Source organism: Sardina pilchardus, chromosome 9 (genome assembly GCF_963854185.1).
Source record: "Sardina pilchardus chromosome 9, fSarPil1.1, whole genome shotgun sequence".
In the NCBI taxonomy this organism is placed as follows: domain Eukaryota; kingdom Metazoa; phylum Chordata; class Actinopteri; order Clupeiformes; family Clupeidae; genus Sardina; species Sardina pilchardus.
This window is the reverse complement of record NC_085002.1, coordinates 9,576,038-9,590,601: the sequence shown is the minus strand read 5'-3', so window position 1 is coordinate 9,590,601 and position 14,564 is coordinate 9,576,038. Positions and strand designations below refer to the sequence as shown.

Genomic DNA, 14,564 nt, shown 5'->3' with positions numbered 1-14,564 from the left:
CACAACTCTCAGGGCAAGCTACAGATGATCGGATGAAGAGGTAGAATTCAGACAGCTTCTGAAAAGCTTCTCCAAGTGCTATGCCAACATAAGCAGCAATGCATTAAAAGACCCACTCTGGCAAAAATTAACTGTTCAACCTTTTTTCCCCTTGACCATTTAGTGTTCTTTATGTGTTACAAGACATATCAAGAGTGAAACAAATGTCATGGCTGAGTATTTCTGGTTTCAATGGGCAGTGCACCAGCTAATGTTTCAGAATAATAAATCAAAACAGTCCATTATTGTTGCATGACAATGGATGGCAATCAATCTTGACTGATTTGCGGGGTGGAGTTTTACAAATCCTTTTGGAAAGTATGATTGGTGAAATATTTTATTATTTTATAAGATTAACGATATATATAACTAAGATAACTAAGAGTTATATAGAACTAAGATGCGTTTTTATGTATTAATCAACACAGCTGGAGTGCATCTTTACATTGTGTTTTGACACAGACTTTATGAGATGTGTCAAAACAGAACAGAATACCGGCTGAGATCAGTTGCATTGTTTTTCTTAATCAGGGCAGCAGTTTTCAGATTACATGTGCTTACATAATTGCAAAGGGTTCTCCAATGTTTTCTCAGTTAGCCTTTTAAAATGGCATCAGATTAGTAAGAAGAATATGCCTTTGGAACATGAATGAATGGTTGCTGATAATGGGCAATGTAGATATTGCATTAAATATCAGCCATTTCATTCTACAACAGTCGAGAACCCTTTGGCAATTATGCAAGCACATAATCTGAGGACTGCTGATGCCCTGATTTGAAAAAATAAATAAAAAAAACTAACTGACCCCAAACTTTTGACCATAATACAGTATGTATATGGAATGACCTCAATATATAAGCTAGGCTAATCATATATTTATGTTACATAGGCTACTCACATATATTAACTCAATGGGGCTCTGATTGACTAACAATGCTCACATTTCTATCTGCCAAAAATAGTGCTCAGCACTGATATACATCATATGAAATGAGGCTGCAACCACAACATTTTGGACATGCCATAAGCATGACATACTGAAAGCACATGGGAGTGAATGGGCCTATATATTCACACTCTCAGGTGAGGGATAGCCTATACTGGGGCAACATAATGGTGGAACCACCAGGATACAAAGACATGAATAAGAGAACAAAGTAGGGGAAGGTATTATGGGGTGGGCAAGTCAAAGAGCATGATGAAAGGAAGGAAATGAGAGTAGGAAACAAGGCATGGGATAAATCTTACAGGAGTGAGTGCATAAAGAAAGTCTGGAAAGTCATTGTGAGCAGAATGCAAGTAGAAAAGGTATTATTCATTGTGCCATGCATGTTATTGAGAATGATTTGGTGTGTCATTAAGGCCTTATTTAAAGTTCTTCTTTTTCATTATACAGTGGGAAAGACCTGGCAATAATCACGCAGAAAAAAATGACAAAAGCCATACCCTTAGTGGTGTTATGCTATCCGGTCTTGATATTTAACAACTCACTGAAATGGGAAGTCACCTATCATAAAAATATGTTTAGATCGTGTATTGACTCATTGGTGCCAATATAGTAAAGGCACGTTTGTACTGTACGTCAGCACTGTTTGGCTACTGTTTCCGGAATAAAGGACGTTATAGCATTTAAGTAAATATACAACTATTCAAAACAATCAATGTATTAAGTTCAAGAGCAGGTTCACATTGCGTCAATCTAATGATTAGTTAAACATGATGTTTATGCTCACCCGTCAGGGGAAGTCAGTCCAAACACCAATGCATAGCTTACGCACACCAACTGAATGTTGTCATCTAGTGGTAGAAATGCATAAATTCCGGAGAAGGGAATTTCAACGGAAAGTGCCTACATATATTGCGGGACTACCCGTATGCACTCACACGAGCACTGCGACTTGTTGAGGTAGAGAGGCAGGACCGAGGCTCACACAAGCCAGCAGTGTTTTTTGTTTTACACAAAGATCAGAAATAATTGAAGTATTATGAAAAATCTGGTAAGTTGTTCTTTTGTTCTCTTGATTAATTTAAATTATAATAGGCTGTCTTTATTTTCTGTTATATTACTTGTATAATTGACGATAATTATATGAAAGGATTCTAATTGTTCAGATCCTTGCAATTGTCTGCGTGCAATTGTCTGCTCCTTGTATAGTGACTAAATATAGTGACTGTTTTCGTTTATTTGCAGTGTCTCTTACTGGCGATGCAAAGGCAGAGGGCATATAATGGAATACATTGCCGTGAAATTAACTTTTGATAAATATGTTTCATGTCATGACAAATGCACGAGACTGGAACAATACCACCAATGAGAATTTTGCTTCATAACACTATGCATTCAAGTAAAAGTGGGAACACCGTGTCAACATTTTACATCTGTCATTTTTACAACCAATTACTTGGCTGCGCGTCGTCGCGGGTGTTTATGGACTGATGAATATCGAGAGTCACACCAGTGCGCCTGTAGCGCAGGAGCCACTTTTAAGAATGATGGAGAACTTCCTAAAAGATGTCAACTTATGGATGGTGAACAGCACATGGACCAATTCAACTTCAGGAAACGAAACGGGAAATGTAAACTCAAGCGTGAACCCACTGAAACGAAACGAGGAGGTTGCCAAAGTGGAGGTGACCGTCTTGGTCCTTATCTTGGTGTTCGCTTTGGCCGGGAATTTGTGCGTACTTTTGGCCATCCACACCAGCAAACACAGCCAGTCAAGGATGTACTACTTCATGAAGCACCTGAGTATAGCCGATCTAGTGGTCGCTATCTTCCAGGTGCTTCCTCAGTTGATTTGGGATATTACCTTTCGCTTCTATGGACCAGATTTTCTCTGCCGGCTGGTGAAATATCTGCAGGTGGTTGGTATGTTCGCGTCCACTTATATGCTTGTGCTAATGTCAATTGACAGATGCTTGGCGATCTGTCAACCACTCCGCTCTCTGCGTCGGAGGAAAGACCGCTTCTATGTGATCATCTCGTGGGTGCTGAGTCTTCTCTTCAGCATCCCTCAAGTCTACATTTTCTCCCTAAGGGAAGTGGGGAATGGGGTCTTTGATTGCTGGGGGGACTTCGTGCAACCATGGGGAGCTAAGGCTTACATCACGTGGATTAGTCTTACTATTTACATATTCCCTGTGACAATACTGAGTGTTTGTTATGGACTGATAAGCTTTAAAATCTGGCAGAACTTTAAACTGAAGACAAAGCGCGAGCAATGCATCTCCCTGACTCCGCGAGCGTCCAAAGGGAGCGCTCTCAGCCGCGTCAGCAGCGTTAAACTTATTTCAAAAGCCAAAATAAGAACTGTGAAAATGACTTTTGTAATCGTTGTGGCATACATCATTTGCTGGACACCATTTTTCTTCGTCCAGATGTGGTCGGCGTGGGACCCAGACGCACCCAGAGAAGGTAGGCCTGTGGTTTGGTTAATTAAAGTGCTAAAACTAACTTGTCCAAGGTAAACAATTGATATCGACATCTTATAAAGATATAAAGAAATCATAATTGGAATATAGAGAAAGATTTTTCTTAATTAATCTACAATACAGTATTTGGATAAATTCTGAAAAGAATATAGATCAATCATTAATAAAACTCGTTGGTTATGTAAAATGACTTTTTGATGTCTTGTTGATCTTCATATACCTTGATCTTCAAAGCCTTGTCCTCGACAGGCTTTTGTTGACGCAATGCAGAAAAGTCCATACTTTTCTCTGAGGCTGACGTGCATGGTGTTCTGTGAGTCATCCTGCCGCGTCCTGTATTAATTTGACATGGGCATGAATTAGATCTCCTTTGTAAATTGTGGGAGTACAAAGGTAAATGGCAGGGTATGATCTTAGCAAGGAGCATTACAAACAGACTGATAAACAAGGTTAATGCTGATGCTATGTGAAAGGGTACACATAAGTACTGATCACTCTGAATAGACATTTTAATTCACCACACTTGGTGCCAAATGAATTGAAATTGGTCATTTTGCAGACACTGTTATCCACAAAGAGATCCATATTGCTAGGTATTTTAGAATCAAATCAAGTTTTATATTTTGTGGCTAGTGTATTAATGTGTGTGCACGTATAAAAGCAATATGTGTAAAAGCAACAGTGTTTCATATTAGTAGGCTTCATGAGTTGGGTTCTTTATCATACCATATTGGCTGCCCTCTTATGTGCGCAAATAGCTTAATTTGAGTCCATGCAGATGAAACCCATTGCACTATTTCAAAATAATATACACCTTGGAGTTAGAACCCCTTAAATGGACAAATAATGATAACAAAGAATTCAAATGTAGAGAAAGAGAGTGATGAGTGGGACATGACATGTGGACGAGTGCTAGATAAACACTGAGACTGAGCACTGTATGTTCCAAAGACCATTTGCATACTGTAAATGAAAGAGTCGGCAATACATGTATTCTAGGCATGTCTCTGTGCTCTGTATATTCTCAATGACATTTTGTTCCTTTATGTGTGTGTGTGTGTGTGTGTGTGTGTGTGTGTGTGTGTGTGTGAGGCCAAAGATCACATCCCTCTCTGGGAGGTTATCGATGGGACTAAAATGTCCCCTACCATCAAAGGGAGTTCCTTTTATCTTGATCTAGACCCAAAGTGTGCCATTTCCTTGTACTGTATACATGTCTGCTCTGCATCTCCACTGGAGAAGCTGGCCCAAGGAAATGGCTGAATAATGCAACGAAGGACTTAGGCCGGCCTATGATCCTCATATCCTGTAGTCAGAGTAGCCGAGTTCTTATGATCTTTCATGAAGCCCTCTAAAAAAGTACTTCCTTTAGTTCTATTTGTGGCAGGGAGTTCCATTAACGTCAACTCTTCATTCCTCTGTGATGTCAAGTGCAAGACGAATGCCACGGATGCTTCCTTCTCTGGAAACGGAGGTCAGAGAGATCTTCCTAAAGCTTCACTTCTGACAGAGAGTTCAGTACCAGTCAGATCCTTTAGCCGCATAGTTACAACACCTGTCTCTCATTTACGGAGCTGAACGTTGTGTTTCTCTCAGGATTGGGTAACCAAAGACCCCCAATATGATGCGGGGGCATTGCATCTGCCCAGTGCCTGTCTCTACTGTTTCTGCACTGATTGGATCCATGCCACGCTGTCTGTTTGTAATATGCTCAGTGTCAGTGTCTGAACTGACAGGGCCGGAGACATGATTACAGTTGGAATGCAGTGACAGTCATTTCTTCCACCACTGACTGTTGTTATGGCTGCAACGAATCAAAGTGACCGTGAGAGGGTTGGTAAATAGTCTGCAAAAATGTGTTAAGAAGTGTCAAGACAGAAGTTTCTTGGTGAGACGTCAGACTCTCTGAAGCTCTGAACAACAACAGGAGGCTATAGGCAATCAGCACAACAAAATCCCAGTTGACTTAAGCCTGTGTCCGTGACCCTTTTCAACACGGATGTGCCTGCCTTTCCTTTTCTAGTAATTTATGCTGTCCGTTCTCTGCAGGTTTAGAAGCAAGTGAGCTATCTCACAGCATGAGAGTTGCCTGCATGAGAATTCCATTCTCTAGAGCAGGGGCTTCTTTTTCTGAGCAGTGTTGAGGACACCATTTCTATGAAACATATTATACAATCTGAAAATGTGTAGGGTTTTATTTACATAAATAAGGCTTTAACAGGAAAAAGCTTCAACAGTTGCTCTAGCCTCTGGTGAGATGCAAGCTGAAGCTCAACAAGCTAAAGTTATTTTTATTCTGTCAGATCTTAAATGGTATTTGTCTGGCTTACCATGGAAGTCGCTAAAGTCTCCCAGTATTCCGTGTCACTCTTCTATTGGAATGGATACCAATTTACAGGTTGACACTCTGTGGTGCAGAGCTTTGTGACAATGCATGTAGGCTACTTTTTGTGAAGGGGGTGTGAATGAAATCTTTCCCAAGACACTTTGCATGTCCATCGGATAGTACTTGTAAGGGAATAATAAGCATTGTTATTCAACACATCTGTCATGTGTCTCTAGAAAAGTGCCAAGTAGCTGAAAATGCAAGTTCACACATAATGGAAGTGACCTGTCACGGTTGTCGTTTTTTCCACAGAGACAACAGGAGACTGTCAGACTCCCCTCTGTCTGTCGACAGAAGAGCCTTATGCTTTTATGCTGATGACTGTCCCTGATTTATCTGACAGACCATGGCATGGCACCGTGCGCTAATGGAGTCTTCTCCACCACAAAGGGGAAGAGAATCAAATATGTTAATGTCAGTTTTTCGGTCATATAAAACCATATGTCAGCTGCAAATCGCTGAGTCAACCTCTCTGTCAAATGGCCCGTGCAAAACAACACTTTACAAAGTGTTCCGTCTGAACGACCTGGTCTGGAGGAGTGATATTTTTAAACCCATAAAATGCTAATTCTACTTGCTAATGGGAATGACTGTAGTAAAGACACAACTTAATGGAAACTGTGAAAGGTCACACCGCCCCTTGCTTTGTAAACAATGTCAACAATGCCTGTGGCATGAGGGAGTAGCACTGCAGCTTACATATATATATATATACACATATATACACACACATATATATATATATATATATATATATATATATACTGTATATATACTGTATATATAGTACTGCAGCTTATATACTGTATATCAGCATGCTTTCCTCCCCTGCAATCCCTTAATGTGTCCACCATTCATGACTGCAACTGAATAAGTAGTTGAAAAAGATGTAGACATGAAAGCTGAATGCAGCTGATTGACATGTACTTTCAGTTCTTTTATTAAATAGTATGACAATAATGAATGATTGATTCGAACTGTTGAAGGACTATATCTTGTGTTTTTCATTGATTGAGTGAGTATGTCAGTCAGCGTGTGTATTGACATTTAAATGGTATTGGATTTTTCACAGACAGAATATTGTCTCAATTTACTTTGTAATAAACTTGCAATCAGACTCAAATCCTTTTAAATGAAAGAAGTTTAAGTATGGTTAATTTCTCATTAGATCTGAAATATGACATGAAAAGAATGAATTTCAATTAATTTGAAAACAGGTCGAGAAATGGCTCTATTAACCATCAAAGGTTTGGCGTATTTGACTGAAGGTCTGGATAAAAAAAACTTATCAGTGAAATTCAGGCCTCAAGAAAAGTAGTATGTTTGGCTCTCTACATAAGTCTAGAAGAGGGTGCGCACATCTGAATTTTTAAGAAGTAAGTGCTGGACTCAAAAAGCAACAGTAAAAATGACAAAAAAGTCCGCACACTAAAGCTCCAATATTCTTTTTCTTTTTATTCACCTCATGTGACGTTTCGGGACACACTGCCCTTCCTCAGACATCTATAAAAAGTACTGGCTCTCTACATACTGTACACCTTGTGTGAATAGATCATTTTAGAATTTAAAGAGTTGTTTTGTTTCATTCTAGCTCTTCCTTTTATCATCGCCATGCTTCTGGCCAGCCTCAACAGCTGCTGCAACCCGTGGATCTACATGTTCTTCGCCGGCCACCTGTTCCACGACCTGCTGCACCGCTGTCTGCGGGCCCCGCCCTGTCACTGCGAACGGCAGCCCAACCGCAAGAGCACCTACACCAGCTCCAGCACGGCCACCTGCGCCATCAAGAGCACCGGCAGCCAGAGGAGCCTCACCCAGACCTCCACGGCGTAAGGGGGCAGCACCGCGCTTCCCCACCCCAGCTCTATAGCACCCTGGGCATGGGAGAGCTGCTCCTTCATGGACCATGGAGGTGTTACATGGAGAGCTGGAGAAAGTGAAGAAGTACACTCCCCCCCCCCCATTCGTTTCAATGGCCAATGCTGAATTAGGTACTTAAGCCAAACATTGGCTGCAGATGTCTTTAAAAAAAATGGCACATGGGGACTCAATTCCAGCGAAGCCGGTATATCCCTCCCACAGTGCTCCCAGTCACAAGGGCTTTCATACACTACCAACACTGAAGAAATTCTATGTTCAAAGCATCTAGAAATAGTCAAAGCAATTACATTGATGATGCATTCAAAGCTATATTATGGAAGCAACAAACATTTCTGGTGGTTAATTCTGACAGACACCTCTGATCACTGTTCATAATGATATGTGTTCATCACTATACCACTATCCAAAACAGATGATGACAGAAGTGACTTTATTTCCGTCAATGTATTGAAATGTATAGATTCACAAGCCAACTTCTGTATTATCTGATGAATGTTTTCATTGTTTCCAGTAGGCCTATAGAATATGACTTGAAATATGAGTCGATATTAATTAATGAGAGCAGTAACCAATATAAGGGAACGATGATGCAAATACAGAGGGGACTCCAAGGCGAATTGGGAGGGAGCGTATTTATTTTGGCACGTTTCTAAATGGTTGACCTTTAGCCTGACCCCACATTCAACTGAGCTAAATACTGCCTGCTGTGAACTCAAGGGGCTTGTTGACAAATACAGAATAGGACCAAACAGAGAATGTTGCTTGATAGTGCCACTTATTTGAATGAAAACTCTGAAATGTATTGCCAATCTCATATGTTACCTCATGTCTGTTGCGGGGTAACTACATGCTAACAAAATGCTAAACAAACATTAGTTTACTGATGCACTGATAAAACATGTTCAGGCATGTTCTCCCAAAGTATATCCCAATGTGAAGACGGAGCATAATCCCTGACATAGCCAGCTTTGCGAGCAGTATGCAGGAAGTGTCACCTCCTGCGCAGGCTGTTTGAAGCCGAGTATTTACATGTAGAGCTGTGGAGCTACGCAGTACCCGTGAGACCTGCCTCTATGTGTCCAGGAGACGTGAACTTACTCTCTGCCTCTTCGATGAGGGAAGGAAGGAAATGAAGCGGATGCTTCTACTGAGCTGAACTGAACTGAACTGAACTGTCCAAGCCATCAACACATCCTAAGGGACTGTGTACAGTCACAACTGATCAGGGGTGTAGTGATAAAATAAGAGGTAGGTAAATGTGGTGTGTCATGTGGTATCAGATTTTTAAAACAGGCATTCAGTACATGTTTGATGATGGACGATATTGTCCCATGTTTATTATAACAATACCAATGGTATTATGTAAATGCTTCCTAGAGTGTTGATGAGTGTACATATTGAGGTGGAGTTTTCTTGCATTTAGCCTCCACTACATCCCTGCAATTGATGTTCTTGGACACTGTATACTGTTCGATTAAGCAAACTCTCAACAATAGACAAGATTTCATACAGAACAGTTGATGTACAGTAAGTTTTGAGAATATGTAAAGAATGTATGTAAAAATGGGCACACCAAAAGTGTACCTCTGGAGATGATCTACGTAAAGTTATTGTGCGCATGTCGCTTGGCCTTATGAAACTGGGGCACAAGGCCAGAAACAGTCACCGGGTTTCTGTGCAATTTATTATGCGTGCTTGGCAAAGGCGCGGACATTTTGTTCTGGTTTATTTTCTTGTTTGTGTACTCAAAACATGCCGTATATTGTAACATGAAACAGAGTCAAAAATATGGAAAGCATTTTCTCTTGATCAGCCCCTCCGTGTCCTCAAAGATGTGGACATTAGCTTCCTCTCCAAATACATCTTTCCAACTGATAATGGGCAAGGACTTCTCAAATGCAATTTTAAGTAATGGCAGCTGAAAATGCATGCTAGAAGTGAGAATGGCTTTGACCGTAGACACAGAGGAGCAAGGAAATTGTGGTGAAATTGATTTCTTTTTACATCTAAATTCCACATTCCACACACACTAACAGGGTAGAACATCTTCATATTAAGTAGGAATTTTCCTGTACATAATCCAGCTGGGTGCTTATTTTAGAGCCAGTTGATAAATCAAGTCTATAATTAAATTGTTGTGCCAGACATACCAACAGATCTTACCATGGAAATAATTGGAGGTTTGAAGAAACGTTGTAAACATGAAAGCAAGAAGACTACATTATTCCCATCAAGATATGGCTGAAATGCTGTAATTTCTGTTTTAAAAATATATCATGTGAAATACACTCATTTCTATGTCACAATTTTACATCATTTATTTCCATTTGTGTATTGCCACTGATTTATTGTTCTACTTTTCTGGTGAAGTACTGGTAATGGTATCGAGCTATGTGTGTTTGTATGTGTTTGTGTCTGTGTGTGTGTGTGTGGGGGGGGGGGGGGTGAGAGAGAGAGAGAGAGAGAACATTCTGTTGTGTCTGTGTGTGTGTGTGTGTGTGTGTGTGTGTGTGTGTGTGTGTGTGTGTGTGTGTGTGTGTGTGTGTGTGTGTGTGTGTGTGTTTGTATGCACGGCAAATACACCTGCTTTCTGTCTATTTTGTCTAAACCTTTGACTTGCCAAGCAGTCCATGCAGAGCAAGACCAATACTTTTGTTTTACAAAGTGGCATCTCCTTGGTGTTTTGTTAAACTGTGACTCACTCCCACTGAATGTTATCTCATATATTAAAAAGCCTCTCTCTGTGTCTTCTGCCTGGCTATTGCTTCTTTCATTAGTTGAGACTTGATTTGATACTACACACACTCCTGCCAAGGTTAAGCCACCTAAACAAATTTAAAAATCCTATTATCACACAGGCAGATGAAAACAACAGAGAGAGGAGGTTTAATGCTACACAGCTCTGTCCAAACCACCACCAAGCACATAGACAAGAGCCTCTACCGAGAAAGCCAATTAATCTGATGCTTCCACTACCAGTCCAAAAATAATACGGCGATAGGAGGGCAAATGAAAGCGAGTGAACTCTAAACTCGTCTGCTGCTGCCTGGAGTTAATGGTTGAAAAGCCATCCCTGGCACAGGCCATGTGCAGACGAAGCAGTAGATGCAGGAGATAGAGGCAGAGACACATTAGGTTTTGTGTTTTTTCTGGGAAATGTAATAACACCTCGTTCGAGTGTGGTGGATACATCGCATTAGTTTGATGTCACGTCACGTCCTTGGCAAATTCTGCCTCGGTATCCAGTGAAATCCTCCTTACTGTGACTTGGCTGAACTCAATGTAAATTCTTGTAAATGTTTTCCGCGCATAATTCTCACTGACAGATTGTCTAAACAGTTAAACTGGTTGAACTGCGTGAGACAACTATAAGATGTGCTCTGTCTGTCCGATGAATTTATTTGGAATACACTTCACAAGTGCTTAGTGCCAGTTATTCATGACACTATCTCTAACATCTCATCTATCCTCTGACCAATGATAACACGAAAACTGTCACGGTAAAAGAAGTGAACTCAGACAGAGACCTATGCAATGGTCTTATATGTACTGTAAACACAGCTCTAAACATTTTGCACAGTGTGGAGAGAGGTGATCTCGAACTCACCGGTGCAAGCAGATGGTTTCCATCAATGCCTTTGGTTCCGGAGGGGTTCAGATGAATGATCAACGTTATTATCTAAGCCCGGCGTGAAAGGGTGATGAAGGCCATATGGGAGAATGTCCAGTACAGTCCAACCTTCATCATTCCTGATGCTTGGAACACGTGTGCACTATGTGAGAATGTATGAGTCTGTGAGGTATCTCTAGGTAATTTGGTTTGTTCAAATTAAGTTTAATGCTGTATATGGGCGTGTGAGGGACAGAGAGATTCATCAGATTGTGATTATACACACATCAAACAGATTCGAGGTAGGACAAAAAGATCCACATTTTCTAAAGTAGTCTGAAACCTGGAGTGTGTTGGGGATGAGCTGTTTGTGCAGTCACTCCTCTAGCTGTTTTCACCTTTATCTGATCGCACACAAATATCTGATTAGAAAGAGCTGGAAAGGGGCCAAAGGGCAGACAGATTGCAAACGTTTCTATCACCTCTGTCATACATTTGAAAACATTGCCATTTACAAAACCAAAGGTATTTAATTTTGTGTTTAGGCAGTAACAATATAGTTTCCATTTTAGTGATAGTGTTGCCCAAAGGACAGTTTATCAGTTGTGAAATAGCCCATCTCTTGTCTAAGCCCAATTCCAATTTAAGTTCAACTGAAGGTCTCAAAATATTCTTCTTTTTCTTCTCAGGTTGTTCTTATCTTGCCTTATTTCTCCTCAGGGTCCCTTTGGAGAAACAGGTGAGATCTCATTTCAATTGTTGTGAACTTGGTTGTGGGAAGGACTGAGTGACATTGACCCAGTTAGATAGAATCAAACCCCAAAGATGGAAATTGTAATGCGTGTGCAGACTTCTCAAGAGAGTCCAGTCCATGATTGACCGTTGCGCGCGGTCACACCTCCTTCCGCAGGAGCACTCGCACACCCTGGAACATTCCGCCCACGGACTCACACAGGGGGTCGCAGAGCGTCCGCACCCCGTGCCCGTACACTCGGCCCAGGCACTGCCACTGCGCCAGGCAGCTGTGGGTGCAGGGGCCCGCCAGCCACACGTGGGCGAAGGACAGCACGGCGAAGAGCACGCCCCACAGCAGTGCCAGGGGCACGCCCAGGAGGGCCGACAGCAGCCGGTAGCACCAGTACTTTGAGACGGTGAAGGCGGTGTAGCTGGCCTTCCAGACGCCGTCCAGGCTGCGGGTCCCCTCCGGCTCAGCTATGACATCCTCAAAGTCCACCTGTGAGGGAGTGAGAGTCAGAGAGAGTCAGTTCCTGGAGCCAGAGGCGGGTATAGTAACCTTGGCCTCAGAAAGTAGTTCCTATTATTTATATCCTATTGGGAGAGTAAGGTTCAGTTGTGTACACTCTTAAATTGAATGTGCTGAAAACAACACGTCTGATGAAGGGCTTGGGCCCAAAACACTCACATTCATGTTCAACGGTGATATGCCGTTTAAAATCCCGCTAAGGAGCAGATTCTGGTGTGCGGACTTATTGTTCTTTTATGAAAACAACACAACTTTGTTGTTGTGTCCAGATAGGGACAACAGATTCGTTTTAAGAGCGTACCTGTGCACGTAACACAAGCCCCTCCTGGATGAGCTTATACCTGGCTGAGGATCTGTACTAATTGGAGTCAAAATAAGAAACACAATGGAACTGTATATTGTAGGACTTTTACTTTCTGTCTGGAGCTTAAAGGCACTTCAGCATGCCAGCCATCCCCAGAGAGCATAAGTGCTCATTACTAAATGCACTGCATACATACAGTATGTGTACTTTCTCTGCTCTAGTTGCTGGGAATCTCAGGATGTGTGAAATGCAAATGCAGATGGTTCAGGAACAGCTATGAAACGATGCCCCCTGTTATGCTTGGTCTCCTCACACCTCCTGTATGCAGAGACACGCTAGAGGAGAAATGTTCCCAATTTCCACTGACACAGCAAAGAAGCAGAGAAGCAGCAAAGAAGCAGAGAGAGCCACTTAAAGAGACACTAGCGCTACAATTAAGAAAATATCCGACAGCAGAATAAAAAAACATGATATCAGTCTCCTTACAAAACACTCAGCGTTAATGTTTTCTGGTATCTCATTAAGTCTCAGTTGCTATGCTTAACACGGCACCCTGGAGTCGTGGGCCAATCTAAATTTGGAACACGGTGGTGTTTGACAAAAGATCCTAATCCTCCAAATGAGGCAACATCATAAAGTCAAAGCTGACGTGCCGGATATGAGTTGCTCTCACTCATTTGGCTTCCATTACGCTCTCCTATCAGACAACTACAGCATGAGCACATTTCATTTGGCTCGTTCACAGGATATGAATCTGACGGGCAGAAATGGCCCGTAGACCAGAATCGATGTTGCCAAGAGGCGAAGATCCCCTGGCACCAAGGTAAACAGCCATTGCTTCTGTAATTAAATTTCTTGTTACACTGTGAATGAGATTAACAACGGTACCTCAAATGCCCTGTGTGCCAACGTCCGCATCGCTCTGAGTCATAGAGACAATTGGTGCTGTGCTTTCCCTCCTCAAGGGGTTGACATCATTATGTGTGAGGTGCCTCCCTTAACTTACATGTAGGGTTTTCTCAATTATTATTGAAATAGACAAATCAATTTGGTGTGCTATTGGCCGGGTACTTTCAACAGTGGCTGATTAACAAGCAAGACTAATTACAGTAATATTATACAGGATGCAATAGCCATTATTGACACCGTTGTAAATACAATAGATTTGGCAAAAGCTTACAGGATAATCCTACTTTATTTACTGTGATCTGCAGTTTTAACTATATCATATCAGCAAATGTTAGCAAATGTGTCCAAACTCTTTACTACTTATGACACACATTAACTTCACCATCACTCCAATTTAGCCTTTGTTTCTGGTTGTGTGCCAGCATTTCAGCTTCTCATGATGGAGCATATCTGACATGCAGAGGTGAGTAATCCCGGATTTAGAGAGTAAAAGTCTTACCACATACTGTTATAGCAACACAGGCAATTTCACTAATCACTAGATCTACCTGGCTGTGGAGTTGCGCTAATTTTTAGCTGCGTTAGTAAATGATTGGAACAAATATGTGGAGGGACTTTTACTTTGTAAAACCGGGTTACCTACCTCTGTGATGTGAACGTCTTACCCTCACGGCTTCCTCGTTCAGGCCCTTGGGGTCTCTGTTGACCAGGTCGATCTCTCTGCTGAGGCTGCTCTCG

The 14,564-nt window shown here is 41.6% G+C and overlaps 2 protein-coding genes across 2 annotated transcripts in view; one reads left to right on the top strand and one right to left on the bottom strand.

Annotated features, from left to right (window-relative positions):
* Positions 1–2,533: 2,533 nt before the first annotated feature.
* Positions 2,534–7,691, top strand: oxtrb (oxytocin receptor b). Its single transcript, XM_062544938.1, has 2 exons — positions 2,534–3,455; positions 7,450–7,691. Exons 1-2 carry the CDS (start codon positions 2,534–2,536, stop codon positions 7,689–7,691), a joined length of 1,164 nt encoding a protein of 387 aa, XP_062400922.1.
* Positions 7,692–12,241: 4,550 nt separating this feature from the next.
* Positions 12,242–14,564, bottom strand: part of LOC134092143 (caveolin-3-like) — a 2,379-nt gene continuing 56 nt past the window's right edge. The window contains exons 1-2 of the mRNA XM_062544937.1: positions 14,492–14,564; positions 12,242–12,583 (exon numbers count right to left, since the gene is read on the bottom strand). The exon at positions 14,492–14,564 is cut by the window's right edge and continues 56 nt beyond it. Coding sequence (XP_062400921.1) covers positions 12,242–12,583; positions 14,492–14,564 — 415 coding nt within the window. The remainder of the gene's footprint in view (positions 12,584–14,491) is intronic.

Excerpts from the sequence above, each read along its gene's own strand:
- oxtrb (XM_062544938.1), top strand. The coding sequence starts at position 2,534 with ATGGAGAACTTCCTAAAAGATGTCAACTTATGGATGGTGAACAGCACA. Across the intron at positions 3,456-7,449 it reads CCCAGACGCACCCAGAGAAG|CTCTTCCTTTTATCATCGCC; the intron begins GTAGGCCTGTGG and ends GTTTCATTCTAG.